The 15,553-nt window shown below is 44.0% G+C and overlaps 1 protein-coding gene across 1 annotated transcript in view; it reads left to right on the top strand.

Annotated features, from left to right (window-relative positions):
• The window catches only part of SORCS1 (sortilin related VPS10 domain containing receptor 1), a 518,641-nt gene that overhangs the window by 485,458 nt on the left and 17,630 nt on the right, over positions 1 to 15,553 (top strand). Inside the window, 2 exon segments of the mRNA XM_034663251.1 lie at positions 2,523 to 2,654; positions 11,700 to 11,799. Coding sequence (XP_034519142.1) covers positions 2,523 to 2,654; positions 11,700 to 11,799 — 232 coding nt within the window.

Raw genomic sequence — 15,553 nt, 5'->3', positions numbered from 1 at the left:
TGGGGGGACAAAACTGGGAACAAACACACAGTCCTTGCACCTTGTGAAACTTTTCTTCTGCTTAGAGAAGAAACACATGAAAATTTGTGACTGTCCTTTTCATATGGCAGGGTTCATGCTCAGGTCACTAGGAAGCGTAAAATCAGCCCCTGTGCCCAGTACTGAAGGGACACGGCGAGAATACAGTTAGTGAGAGCAGCCCTGAGCTTCAGCCTTGCAGGCAGGAGCACTCAGCACGTGATGGTCCGTCATCTGTCTCTGTCCCTGTTCTTTCAAAGGCATGTCTCTCCTGCCACAGCCCCAAGAGGAAGGTATCATTGTCCTCATTCTGCAGGCAAAGCAACTGAGGTTTAGAGAGGTTAAATAACTTGCTTAGGCCTCACAGCTGGTAAGTGATGAAGGTAGTGAATTGAAGTGAAGGGTCTGAGTCCAGGCTCTGGGTTTGTGCGTATGAAACACAGCCCCCTGTGGTTTCTGGGAGAACAGCGAGGCAGTGAGGTTTATCCCTGTCTGAGTAAGTATCACAGACAGTTTGAGAAAACACTTTCTTTTAGGCACATCACCCCCTGCATGCACACACTTTCATGAGTGAACAGAGGAATGGAGTATCTGCTCGTGGAGCTGCTCAGATTTACTGTGCAAACCTAGAAAATCAGAGATGAGCTCTCTCTCTCCACGCATCTTCTTCGCCTAACAGGAAAATCAGTATAGGGTGTTTTATACATTGTTTCCTGTACCCAGCACATGATGCCTCGTGACACAGAGTGCTGGTGAGATAAAGGCATTCAGGTACCACCTGCTCAGAAAACATCTCACATGCAGCCTGATGGCAAAGGGCTGGCCTTCCCCATACTCATGCCATTACCTGGGTTGATATTGATTTAGCACTTACAGTATTCCAAAAACTCTTCTCAGTGCTTTGCACTTTTAGCACATTTAATCATGAAAGAAGTAGCTTATGACGTAGCTACGATAATCATTCCCATGTTACAGATGAGGAAACTGAACATAAAACTTCAGGTATTCTGGCCACAGCCACACTGTTAAAAGTCAAACTCTAGAGTCAGACTACCCTCGTGGTTTCCTAATCTCTCCATTCTACGGCCATCCTTTGTTTTCTCCCATGGAGAAACAGGGATACATGGAGCAGTGGAGTGGAGAAGGGCTGACCTCCCTCACCTCTGTGTAAATGCCACCTCACCTTTGTCTTCATGACTCAGCATCCACAACCTCCGTGTGGCTAAACATCATGGCCACCAGGGGGCGCACCTACTAGACTACAGGCCCCACCGGAATAGATCCTTCTGCCCTTGGAGCTGTTTGTCCCTGTGTGACAACTGGTTTCTCTCCTCTGCTGTCCGAGAGAGATGACTTACACCTCTCAGGGCGTCCACAGCCTCCTTCCTTCCATCCGTAGCGTTCTAGGGATCCATGTCCCTATAGACCTCCCAGGTAGGTGCCCGATCCCCCCAGGTGATTTATCAACCAGGCATTAGCTCAGCAGCGACCAGTCTTCCAGGCTGCTTTCTCTTCACATTTACAGTCTCGGGATCACATCCCCTGGCCTCTACCTTTTCCACCAGCTGTCCAGAAGGCTAGAAATTACTGCTCATCAATATTTCCAGGCTGCTGCATAGCATAATCAGCTAAACACAGAATAAACCGTTTGGCTCAACATCACTCGGGACAGGGTGTGATGGGGTGGAGGGCTCGACCCCTTCCAGCTTCAAAGGCTCCTTGTTTACCCCACCTCAGGAGACAGCTGACCTGCCCCGGGTTCCTAGCAGCCCACCCTGCCTTTGAGATAAGTGGTTACACCTGGCTACTTCCTTAGGCCCTGCGGTACCATACTGTCAAGCAGACTTGAATAAACCCTACAGGACGTACAACCTGGGGTCAATCTATTTGCAGTTTTCTTCCTTTTTACTGTGTAACAGAATGTGATATAAAAGCAGTTACCTTGACCTCATCAAATGGGGTTTTTCTGTTGACATTTCACAATGAAATCTTGAATCAGATGTCATTCAATCAATGTTTTTGCACATGACGGAGATGATTCAGATACAATCTCTGAGTTTAAAATTGGGGAGGCCCATAAAACAGTAAGTGAGCTGTGACCGGGGCTACTGTGTGCTGAGTATCAGGCGAAGGGAGGCAGCAGAGCGCTGCTGAAGAAGGACTTCGTGGTCAGACCCAAGTCCTAGCTCCGCGTCCCCACACGCTACCTAGACAGCCTGGAGCCCCTGTTGAGCCTTCTTGCATCTGCCATCTGTCCAGCAGAGAGAGAGACACAGCACGCACATCCTTCAGGAAGAAAGCACTGTCTTAGCCCCCGGGAGTGCCATGGGCACAGGCTCCTCCAGCTGCCCTGCCCCAGGTCCTGTCCCTTTCCAGGAGGCTCACGTCCTGCCTGCCTGCTTGCTTGCCCACCCCACCCCTGCTGTCTTCCCGCTGCCCTCCTGCCCGCGGACTCCTCCACCCTCACCACCTTTTCCTCATGTGAGCTTCTGTCTCTCCCTCAGGCCACAGGGGTCCCAGGCCAGCACATCCTGGTGGCGGTGCTCCCTGGCTTACCCACCGCCGCTGAGCTCTTTGTCTTGCCCTATCAGGACCTGACCGGAGAAAACAAACGGTCAGCAGAGGACCTGGAGCAGGTGAGTCCCCCAGGTGACATCCAGCTTGCGCAGAAGTCTGAGCCACGCCCCCGCTGGTACCTGACCCCCCCGGCATGGCAGCTGTGAGGGAACTCGGCTCGAGGGGGAGGGCGCTGGCTGTTCATGGTCCTCTGTGTCTCATCCGTAATCTGCTGGTCCTGCCTACAGCTTCACCGCCACACACGTGCCCGCGTGGTTCTTGTTAGCCCTGGCTAACCACCTCGGAATGTATCTCCACACTGCAGAGCAGAGTGCTTACAGCGAATTAGATAAATCTATGGGACAAGCTGTCCAGGATAGTAAGTGGGGAAAAAAGCAAGTGGCAGAATAAGACATGGAAGTTGAACCTGTTTATTCCTTTTCTGACTTTCATCACAGGAGTGTCATTAGAATCAAGTGGCATGCAATGCATGATACTGTTTTACTTAAAAGGTATGACTTTTATACATACCATGAGTCCTCTGGGTCACCACCATGCTAGGATGACCTGATTTGTGTTTATAGTAAATGAAGTACTCTTGGCTCCAGAACACCTCTGCTGGTGTGTGAAATCCATCTTTGCTTCATGTCCACCACCTTCTGGAGTAGTAGACTCTGTGTGTATGTGTGTGTGTCTGTCTGTCTCCTGCCCCCTTCGATCTCTGTTTTCCCCTCTCCTCCCTTTAACTTCAAAGGAGTCTTTAATCTGTGTAGTGAGGATGATTATTATATTTTCTTCTACTTTGTCTTCTTCCTCCCATTCTCCTTCCCCTTTCCCGTCTTCTTCATCATCCATTCTGTTAAAATCATCAGTCTTGGTCTGGTTACCCCGTTAGAAACTGCATGATTTGGGTTTCTCAGTGCTTTCTGACAGAAAGATTAAAAATAGGATTCTTCTCAGACTCTGAATAAATATTGGCTTTTTTCCCCTCCAGTACATGGAGTTTTTCAATTTGCTTAGAATGAGCCCATAATCTAGTCGCATGATCTCTTGTCTTTGAAGATGGCTTGAGAACCTCCTGTGACAGCCTTATTAACAACAACCCCAAATTACAGCATGGCCCACCTCCTAGCACGCACTCTCCTTTCAGCTGTACTTTCTCACTTGGCAGAAGGCTCACCTCTGTAATTTTCTCCATGTGCAAGTAATGAAGAACAAAGCTCTCCTGGAAAGCCCTGGTGAACTCCATCTCCTAGTGAATTACTATTGAAGAGCCCACAGCTGGTCGTCCTTCGGGATTTGCATCTGACCCTGCTTGGCCCCGGCACTTGGCTTCCCATTATTTTCCACAAATTATTATCTGCACCTGCAACTTTGTGGGAGAACGAAAACAGATTGCTTCTTATCCCAGCCCTTCTAAGAACCCGAAGGCGAGGTAGCCGAGTATCTAAGGGCTTGAGCTGTGAGCATGTGCCGTTGTTCTTCCTCTGGAATTCTTTTCGATCTTCCATGAAATCGGATTATAACCTTTTCAAGTGTGGAAGAGAGTCCAGACTTAGAGCCAGCCAGTTTCTGAGCATCTCATCATCTGGGCATCTCTGTGTCTTACACTTTCCATTTCTTTCCCTAAAAGTATCACATTTTCTAGATGTTTTCTTGAGAAATGTAGGAAGTAGAGGGGAATGTTCTATAAAGTTTCTTTTGCTTGTGTAGGAATGTATCTTGTTTTGCCTCTTTTCTCTGGACCTCTTGTTTCCCTTCATTATCTTTCTCATTCAACCATCCCCTCCAAAAACATTCTGAGAGCTGAGTGACTGTGTCTCAGGCTGCCTGGTGTCACTGAGGAACCGTTGGGTCAGACGTTTGAAAGCTGTGTGACTTAGCATTTGGCACACATTGTAGGGAGACCAGCCTTTTCATTAGAAGGAACACAGGAGTGGGGCACGGGGGGGGGCTCACTCAGTTAAGGGTCTGACTTCCGCTCAGGTCATAATCTCGGAGTCCTGGGATCGAGCCTCACATCAGGCTCTGTGCTCAGTGGGGAGTCTGCTTCTCCATCTCCCTCTGCTCCTCCCCTGACTCGTGCCCTCTCTCTCTCTCAACTAAACAAATAAAATCTTAAAAAAAAAAAAAAAAAAAAAAAACAGGAGTGGAGAAATACAAACCAAGTTTCTAGTTCTAGCTCCAATATCCATTATATCTATTATTTATAGATAAAGTAATTTAGGACTAGGACAGTCATGTAAGTCAGCCAAAGTGATGCAATCTGTAATACCCATTTCATAGGGTGTTTGAGAGAACATTCAAGAAATGACATGCAAAGTACTTGACTCCTAGTAAGTGCTCAGTAAGTGGTAAATAAATTCTGGATACATTTGTGGCCATCTCAGGATAGGAAGAGGATATATGGAAATGCACAAGGGAAGTTCAAGCTTGTGAAAGAGACTCTTTGGTATCGTCAAGGGCATGTATTGGAAGCAAGAGGCTGGTGGGAGTAAGAAGAAGATGGCTGCATGAAATTGTACAAAATCGAGAAGAGAACGAGGACAGGAAGGAATGGGAGGAATGTGCATGAGTTGACTACACAGGAGTGAGGGAGCCCCATCTGAGTCTTCATATGGTTTTGCAGCCTGAAGGAAAACAAGCTACCAGGCTAGCATTGTACGTCTGTTTAAGGGAATTCCAAGTGCATCAGCCTTATCTAGGACTCTAACCAAACAAATGCCAAACCGGATACCTAAGAAATGAGTGCTTTGTCATGGTGGATATTCTACCCTGATTTAAAATGTGCAGTAACAAAATGAACACATAAAACGGAGCCACATGTCAAGATGCTGTGAAACAGGGCTGCCATTGGAAACCTGTAGTTTTCAACCCAAGAGGGTTCTTAGACCCTTCTCTCTGACTCAGTCCCTTTAAGGTGAGGGAATTCAGGCCCCAAAATGGAGAAGTGACTTGCCTGAGGTGACACAGGTCTTCAAGAGAATGAGATGCTAGCTGTGTTCGTGGCCCCCCACTCCACCCTGCTGCAGACGTGCTTCCATGGGCCTGAAAATACCAAGGCTATTGCACCAGGAAGTGAATGAGAAATGCTTTGTTTTGTTTGAGTTTTTGTATCTTTTTTTTTTTTTTTATTTCTGATGCAATTGAGACCTAGCCAATTCAAACCAGTTTAAGCAAAAACAGTGAAGCTATGATCTTATTTAATGGGGAGGTCCAAGGATACGGTTCAAGCATGGATTCATTCGGTGACTTGAGAGCCACTCAAAAATGCCACCAAATACCCCTATCTCTCCCTCTTTCTCCATCTCTTTTCTTTGTTACCCCATGGGGAATCTGCCTGAGAATGAAGCCAGTGAGCAGGAAGGCAACGATGGCCACGGGAGGCCCCAGCTTTTTTCGGATCAGCCCCATCCGAAAAGCAGTGTCTGTCCCCTGAGAGCACCGCAAGAGCACGAGGTGGACAGTCCTCACTGGCCCGACCTGGGTGAAGTTACCTCGTCCCTGTAGTCAGAGGGACAGAGTGCTGGCTCCAACAACTCAGATGCTTTCTATGCCACAATCAGGGGTTCAGGAAGCCTCCAGAGTCAAGTAGACAGAGAATGGAAAAGGACATGGTTCCTCAAAGAAAAATGGTGATAGAGAAGTAACACCAGAAAGACAAAAGTAGCTGACTCCCTCTGCAATAAGTTCCACGGAAATTTTAAATGAGTGCAAAGCAGAACCAAACAGAAGAAGGAAACACTCCCCACCACGTGCCCTAAACCCCCTCCCCGAGGTCTGCACTCCAAATCCCAGATGGAACTTGGGAAGGGCTGACCTTATCCCTCTCTAAAAATGTTCTAGCTCCTTTCTTGTTAGCATACCACGCAGAACCCCCTGCAGGGGTAGAAGTGGGACCCTGGCCAGATGGGCCCGGAAGACCGTGAGGGTGAGGCCCCAGCAAAGGGCTCTTGGCTCTCCTCCCTTAGCTTCCCCAGGGGAGCAGCCATGCTGACTCAGATCAAGCTATCTTGTCTGTGAAATAAATTGAAAATTCCTCACAGTGAGAAGTACTTGACCCTGTTATCAGGCTAACGTGGGCAGGGTTAATCAAATGACCTCTGTCTGGGAGGGTTCCACCAGTCTTTATTTCAGATCTCTGGGGAGTGAGAAAAGGCTCACTTGCCCTTAGCTGGCCTCATCAGGGACAGCACATCCAGCTGCCCCAGCTGCTCAGGTATGAAGCAAGCCCCCCTCCCCCGCCTGGACTCCCTTGCTTCTGTCTGAGTCCTCAGAGGGGAGCAGATTTGTATCGGGCTCTCCTAGAGGGAGGAAAGACCATCATGTTCTGTCCAGATTGTGTGTGATACTGTGCTGGGGAGATAGGGAGCCTACATGTTGTCATGCAGAATTTTTAAAGGGCATGAAAACATTTAAAAGAAACAAAAAGATTATGAAAAAAATGTCAACCACCGACACTGAATTTCCTCCTTGGCCGTTTCTCTTACCATATACCTTTGACTGATGGAGAATCCAAAATCCAGAGAAAGGAAATGTGTCTCTGCAAATGCAACAGTCTATTGGCAGCGTTTTAAGGAAGTAGAGATTCATTATGAACTATGATTGACAATGTCAGACTATTACCCACATAATCTACCCTGTCCAGATTTTTTAACATGGGGAGTTGGATTATAGATATATCCTGGAGTTCACGAGGAAGATCATTAAAGCAGGAAACTATAATTGAAAGTAGATTAGGAAAGAGTGTGACTGGAAGGAACATGGCCACGGGAGGCAAATTTAGAGCTGGTGATGGGGAATACGGGGAAGGAAATATATATAGCCAATATGTTCCTTCATTATATCACCCAGGAAACTTCTCAGGCACTTGAATCAAGACGATTCTTTTGTGCTAAGAAAGAAGGGAATTGGGTATGCTAGTGTTAACTAGAATTACTGTTTGGTTTCATTGCCCTCATCGTGATTTAATACACAAATTATGTTGTATGAATTGGGAAAACTCTTCCTTTGTTGAATCCAAAAGGAAGATTTTTCAACTGCTATTTCAAAGGACCTTAATCATATAACAGGATCAGGAGTGATCTGGTGGGTCAGCTCCAAGGTCATTACAGGCACGTATCTCTGAACATGGCCCCAGGATACGATTTCTGTTGAGTAGGGCTTGCGTCCCTCCTGCCAGCTTCAGAGATAAACGTTAGTATTTTGGCCCAGTGCAGCTTCATCACTGATAAATCTGCCAAAGACCATTTTGCACCTATAGTTTCACCTTGTACCACTTCTTTGGCTTATGTGTTTCATAAATTTACCAACTGCTCTGTTCTTAAACTTCTCTTTTTTCATGTTTCAATATTTGACACTTCTCATTCTTAGAATCTGAATGTGTATTTTCTCCAATTGGTTTCATTAAAAATTGTTTCGGCCATAAATGTGTTCTTCGTGTGGCAACCGTCACTGCTGTTGACTATTACCAGCTCATTTCCTTCTGGATACACAGTCGTAGGCTGGTGCCCATGTGCCTCTTCTGTGGGCAGAACCACATGACTGATTCTGGCCAATGAGTGGGAGCAGAAGTGATTTCTTTCCTCATAAGCAAAAGTATTCAAATGCCAGTTGGAGACCCTTGAGGGCTCCTTTTCCCTCCCATGGTGCTGTGAATACAAACATTTGAAGGGCAACTCCACCAGCCTGTGTCCCTGTATGACCATAATGAACATAGCACCACTCCCCACCTGCAGTGGGTATGAAGTGTGAGCCAGAAATACACCTTCATTGTTGGAAACCTCTGAGCCTTTGACCCTGTTACTCCAGCCTCACCTACCCTGTTCTGATTGCTGTGCTTAAATTTTATGTTTTGTGAAGAAGATACAGAAGAGAATTGGTGTTTTCCCCTGTAGCAGGTCCCTCCCACTACACCATGCTGATGGTAGCTTTCCAAGTGTTTTTATTGCGTCCCCACTGTGTTTTTAACTGGTACTTCAAGGGAAGTGTGGGTTGCACTAGAATCCCAGGCAAAGTCCACCAGTGGGCAGATCCAAGAGTAATATGTTGTTTCTTTGGTCATGATTATTTAGCTGAAGGAAAGTAGAAAATGGACTATGCAGGAGAGCAGCAGGAGAGGGCTAACAGCACAAAGGATACGTGCACTTTGCTAAGACAACACACTTTCACTGGAGATAGAAAGAAAAATAAATATATTGAACTGGCTTCAACAAGTTCAGTGTCCCAGCAGTCACACATTATCCCACTTAGTCTCTATCATGCAATGGTTTGTTCTTGCCATTTAGGCTGCAGCCACCTGCCCTACAGATTCCAGTTTATTCCACTCCTTTCATAGCCAAAGTCTCTCCCAAACAGTACAAATTCTATTGGCTGGTGAGCAGAATGTGGCCATCCAGAGGAGAGGGTTGGCAGTTGCCTGTTGGCGCAGCTCGTCCTGGGCAACTGACCTGAGATGGATGTGACAAGTGCACCTCATGGAGGAATAAGAGATGGCAGCATAATTAATGAAATGCTGCAGTCGTGTTTGTTTGTTTGTTTGTTTTTATTTCCTAAACCTGCTCAGTCATCCCTCTTCCCACGTATCTCTTGCCCTCTCTTTTTGTCAGCTGGTTCAAGGAAAATGTTTTTAGGATTAGGAGTCAAACAAAACTGAAGTCTGGTGTCAACTCTTCAAATACTAATTGGGTAAACTTAGTTGTGTCCTGTAAGTTCCATGGTCCTTTCCATGGAGATACCAGCACTAATACCCAAGACACGCTATGTTAAAAAAAGTAGTGAGAAACAGGCAACCTTGCCAATATAAAGTGTTCAATGCATATATATATTATATAGTATATATACTTACATATATTTCATATATAAAATACATAACAGCTCATGATCTGATGGACAAATATAGAATAAATTCTGCAAATGGCTTGGAAAACATTTAAAATTGTGAAAATCTGTCAACAATTTTGTGCTCATTTATTTGAGTAGAGAATTACATGCTTCTAATTGAGATTATTCTTGTATGCAATGTACATTTCATTTAGTTTTGTTTCCGTGCATAATTTCTTTCCCATAGATACGTGTTCTTCACTGCATGTCTTTTGATGCAAGTTAAATACGTGAAACGTACTTTCTGCTACCAGATTATTTTGGCATAGCCTGCTTAATTTTGTAAATGATACAGATAAATCCAATGAAGCAATGTTATAAACCAAAACAAATCCAGGAAGTTAATTATTTTCACAAGGAACTCTCCTGGAGATTATAAATTAGAAATATGTTGTTCTGATGAAACTTTTTTTCTGGTTTAGTTATTTGTACCTCTCAGTTGAGGAAAAAACATCCTCAGGAGTAAGAAATAAATATCACTTCAACTGGTTGAAAGAGAGAAGTCTTTCTCTTGAGAATATATATTTCCCTTTTGGCCACATGATGGACACCGCAAAACAGAGCAGTTCATTAATTACTTCTGACAAGTCTTTCCCATTTGAGTTAAAATATTCCTCTGCAAATATAAATGTAGATATGTACACATATATATGCATAAGTATGTAAATGTGCATATTTCACACACACACACACACACATTTCTGGATGTATGTCTGTGTGTGTCTGTTTCATTAGCAAAAACCTTGCTGATTGACCTCTACTAAAAATCCTTTCAGATTCCCATAAAGACCTTACCAAGTCAATTATAAGATGGGATAGGAACCTATACATTACAGCACTTCAGAGATCACACAGGAAAAGCATTCCACACAGCCTGTGCTAGAAGTCTATTCCTATGAACCTGGAGCATTCCAGAAGATTCCCAGTGCCCAGGAGAAAGAGTTATATAGAGCCTTATATAGAGGATAAAGTTGTTTTCTCCATAATTGTGTCACAACCTCTTGTTTCTGCCCGGTTTGCCAAATGGAAGCATTTGAGATGCTGAGCTTGCACTGGATCCCAGGTGCTCAACCGTGGGTCACCCACAGTCATCCCAAGTTCCTGTTGTTAAGCAAAGAAGTTCATCTGCAGGGCAGTCCAGTTCCATTACCCATCAAGGGGGTCTGCTAGGTACTCTCTGCTTCAAAACAAAGCCATCAGGCCCTGCTTAACTGATAAAAGGATCAATCAAGACGTCATTTTGGCAACTCAGTAGGCTAAATGAAACTCGACAGATTTTTGTATAAGGAAAAAAATGGTGGTCAGAAAGCACCTAATTAGAGTTAAATAGCATATTAAGTAAAATATTAAATTGATGATGAGAATATTAAAAATAAAGTAAGGAATCCAGATAAAAATAATAGGAGTGTGGTTTTCTCTGATAGCGTTTCAGAAATTGTTCAGAAGGCTAAGAAAATTGAGCTGGATTTTCTTCTTTAAACAAGTGAACAGAACAGAGTTTTACCCTTTCTATCAAAGATATCCTCATGCCGTTACTACCCGGACATGGTTCTTTGCCCTTTGTCGGGGTTCAATATTTCATGGCACAGAGTCCCGTAGGTTGCCCAGTACATGGGTGTCAGCCTGGGGAGTGGTTTAGCTCATGTCCATAAGCAGGAAACAAGGATCAGCCAATGCATCACTTAGATGGTGCTTGCAGTTTGTTCCAACTGTATAATTTATTATTTTAGTGGAACTATATTTACCATTTAATAAATATTCATAAAGTCTCTCTTCTGTGAAAGCCACAGGGTACAGTTAGGGGAAGAGGAAGGAGCACAGAGAAGAATGAGATGGAGTCCACTATCAAGAAGTAAAATAAATGCATACAAATCTCACCAGAATGTGTAAATTGTACATAATTACTTCTTTTAAGTTTTCATGTATAACAAATGCTCTTTCAAAAAACTACAGGTGACTTTTCTAGAATAACACAGGATAATTTTTTAAGGCAGGAACGTTTGTATTTACTAATAGTGTGTTCTATTTTGTAGCAATTAGGTTGTAAACTCAGGTCACGCTTTAAAAATCATTGTGTGTGCATATCCTGGAATAAAAACTCAAAATCATACCAGACTCATTTACAGAATTCACAGGTATAACATTAGGATGCCTTGGTAACTAGAGTAAATCTTTCTCAGCACGTTTGTTTGTAGTCGGCATGGCAATTTTGGAGGCACTTACTGTAACCCTTCTTCTTTCAGATATCAGAACTGCTGATCCACAAGCTCAACCAAAACTCGGTGCACTTTGAGCTGAAGCCTGGGGTCCAAATCCTTGTCCACGCAGCCCACTTAACAGCAGGTCAGTTTCCAGGGCCCTGGCTTCTGGCTGGTGGCTCTAGCAAAGGGGGATCCCAATCTGCTTTTTCAGCATAGATGAGACGATGGCACCGCTAATGAGAAATAAGAGCCCCAGTTTTTGGAGGTTCCCTTGCTTAGCGTTTTTGCCCTAACAGGGACCTATAAGACAGCAGAATAAGGAGACTTTCCTAGTTAGTCACTGACAAAAACTGTCAGGGAATCACCTAAATACTTACTCCTCAAATGATGGCATGTGCCTTCTCAACAGAAGTCTCGAAAATAAAGTTAACCTTACAAATAACTTTTTTCCGATCTTTCTGCAAAACCTTATTTTCAGTTATTTACATTATAAAGATTTTTCTTTCTTTAAGATTTGAGATAATGAGTAGAAATAAGTGGGACTTAGACATTGCACGGGGCCATCACCAAGATAAACCCTGAGTGGGTCGTGCATGATCGTAGTATCATTAAGCTTCTGTCTCTCCACCTGGAAAAGGTTGGGTGGGGGATCCTCCTACTAAGGCTATATAGAAAACTCAGTGATAAATCAGATAATTCCAAGTGTATTGAAATATATATTATTGTGTTATATTAATAATAAATTAACAATATTTATTGAGTACTTATTTTTTCAGAGTATAGTGCTGGTGCTGCATGGAATACAAAGGCTAACAGGAAAGGGTCTTTATACTCAAAAAACATATAATCTGATTGTGATTTGGTGGTAACAGTCGTGGTGGTATGGTGGGCTGAGGAAATGGGCAATGGTGGGTATCTCTATGAGTAAAATGAATAGATGCTTACATAGAGAGGCTATCTATATTTAAGCACTTAGATTTTGCAATTCTGCAGCCAGATCGTTGGTTTCAGTCTTAGCTCCCTCACTTGCCATATAGACCTTGAGAAGAGACTTAACTTCTTGGAGGCTTCAAAATGGCACTAAGCGCCTATGTCCATGGTATTGTGTGAGGATGAAGTTAATTCAGGCAATGCACTTAGAGTAGTGCCTGGCACATAGTAAACTATTATTTCCCTTCTATTTTTTTTATTATTAACAATCAAAGTTGTATAGGAAATTTAAAGCAGAAAAGAATTGTGCATAGTCAGAATGAGACAGGAGAGCTTCATGGAGAAGGTGGTCTTGGGGAAAGGATGGAAAGGATTGACCTCAAGAGACCATTCCAAGCACCAAAACCCCAAGGAAGGAGTGTGGAAGTCTTCAGGGCTTTGGGGATGCTGAATAAGTGGGGACAAAGAGCAGAGTTCCCACCTCCATTCTTTGGATTTCTAGAGATTCTGGAGGTGTGCCTAGGTCTTGAGGAAGGCCAAGTAGGCTGGCTGCTGGCCTCTTTTCTGTTTGGATCCTCTCTCTCTCTCTCTCTCTCTCTCTCTCTTTCATTTATTAGGGCTTCATGAAATATTTTGTTTAGAAAAACTCCCACTGCCTTAAAAACAAATATTTAAAAGTCACTGTTGTGACGGGTTGGAAGAGGAGCATGGAAGTATGCCGGGCTGCAGTTTATGCTTAATTTGGTGGCTCTGGGAAGCCATCAAGATGTTTGAATGGAGGTGTGACCGGTTCAGAGTATCCCTTGAGGAAGGTGACTCTTAAGAGCAAGGAGGATTGAGGAGGGCTGATTTTGTTTTCTCCAGCCTACCATCCTAATTCATCCATTGAAAAGGCATTTAGAGTGCTTGCCTCCTCTGAGCCAAGCACTGTCCTCAGCATAGGATAGAGTCTGTGCCTTCATGAAGTTTCCATCACTGGGGAATGCCACACGGGGAACAAATTAACAGAAGGCTACTTTCTGAATTGTATTGCTGGTGAAAATGCCATGAAGAAAATGAGAAAGTGTGAGAGCATAAAGAACAATTAACCTGTGAGAGCAACCTTTAAGCCTAAGGCATGAAAGAAAGCTGCCAACTTATCTCAGGGCATTTGATGACCTAGATTAGTAGTTTCCTACCAAAAGGTTGACCTTTGGTCTTTGGTGAACATTGGTGACACATGACAATTACACACGGCTGGTTGTGCCAGAAAACAAAGTACAGAAACATCAGTTGTAGTCATCCTGATAGCCAAGCCACTGACAGATTTTCCAAATGAATGGCAAGTAACAACCTGAAATTGTATTAAATAGGTTTACTGATTAATTAGACAATGTAGGCTGTTAAGGTGGCAGACTGAACCTTACCATCCTCTCCTACAATAGCTGGAGCTCATTGTTCCCTTTCAGTTTAGATGTTAAAAACACCTGAGCCTGATGTTCCGTATTGAATTCTGGATTTGAAGGGATGTGGCCAACTAGTCCATCCTTTGTAGTGCAAAATTTGCTTTACAGCTAGACAGCTCTTAAATGAACACAATCTTCAGGCAACATACTTTGCTGTGGTGTAGCTTGATTTATTAGAAAAAACTCCCTTACTGTTTACCAGGGGCCTCTATTGGAAAGGGGACCATCCTAGGTTAAATTAGGCAGAGAACTAACCCCACTCCTCCAGCTTTGAAGGTGACTTTCATTTCACACCTTTGCTTCCTCCCATGCTTCTCTTCCATCAGTTATTTTATGTGCCTGATTATTATTTAAATGATTTTCACATCACGCTCCAGAGATGGTTCAGAACATCTTGCTGAATTTGAAACCTTATTTCAAATGTTACTTAAAGAATCTTTCCTCTAATGGCAACTGGTAGAGCTGGGATCAGGCTGAAAAATAGGGATCAAAAAAGTGGTAATTCACTGAAACTTGTTTAGCCAGGGCTTGGCCAGGGAAACTGATACTGCAAAGGTATCCAAAGGGATCCTTGTGGGAAAGTCCATGACCGATTACCATGAACGGTTAATTCCAGCAGTGTAAGTTCCAGATGGCAAAGTTGGGAAGATCTGGAAAACTTCTCCAATTAATGTTCATGGTTCATTCCATCGCTGGGAATTTGGGGAGCAGGACTCAGATCTCTGGGAAGAAGGGGATAGCCAAAGGAAGGTATGTTACTGGGAACTCATGTAAACATGCTGAGATTTGAAGACTCCCTGCAACATAGATCAGTATAATCCAAGATTATCCAGAGAATAAAATTAGAAAGTAGTTTGAGGCAAAACCCCAGTGTTAGACTTGGCAATTGGGAGAAAGTGAGAAAAGTCTTTGACTTCCAACCAATGTGGGTTGTTCAGGGCTTTACTCTGTTAGATTGGATAGTAGGATCTTTTGGCAGGATAATTCCAAACCTTGATCAACTGGCCTTATTGATCTTCCTATCATGACTGGCTCAGTGACTGCAGCAGACATAGACTTATATGTGAATAGTCAGCTCCAGTTCGAGAGTAAAGGGAGAGGACATGAAGGGCTGACAGAATAACGGAATTGGAACCTTTGTCTGTGTTGAGTGTTGCCATGTTCCTCATTGGTGCAGTAGAATTGGGACTACCCACGGGTGCAGCGTCGCTCCTCAGCCTGACTTTCACTACAAAAGACAAGATTTATGTGAAGATGGGCGCTCTTCAGTGCCTCTGGTGAAGAAGTGAAACATGTGAGGGATCCATTTCCCTCCGAGCTCCCCTAACTCAGCCCTGGCCATCTGATTGTTGTAAACTATTGGAACAGAGGAGTAGATTGTGTCTACCAAGACAGTGGAGGGAATTCTTTCAGACGTAGGATACGTGGCACACGGGGTGGGAGATCAGTGGATTGAGACGCTTGCCACACTTTCCTTGATTAAGTTAAAAGTCAGCGCACTCCTGTTTGGCTGGCTGGGAA

Source organism: Ailuropoda melanoleuca, chromosome 6 (genome assembly GCF_002007445.2).
Source record: "Ailuropoda melanoleuca isolate Jingjing chromosome 6, ASM200744v2, whole genome shotgun sequence".
Taxonomy (NCBI): domain Eukaryota; kingdom Metazoa; phylum Chordata; class Mammalia; order Carnivora; family Ursidae; genus Ailuropoda; species Ailuropoda melanoleuca.
Note: the sequence above shows the minus strand (reverse complement) of the source record. Positions and strands in the feature narration are given on the sequence as shown.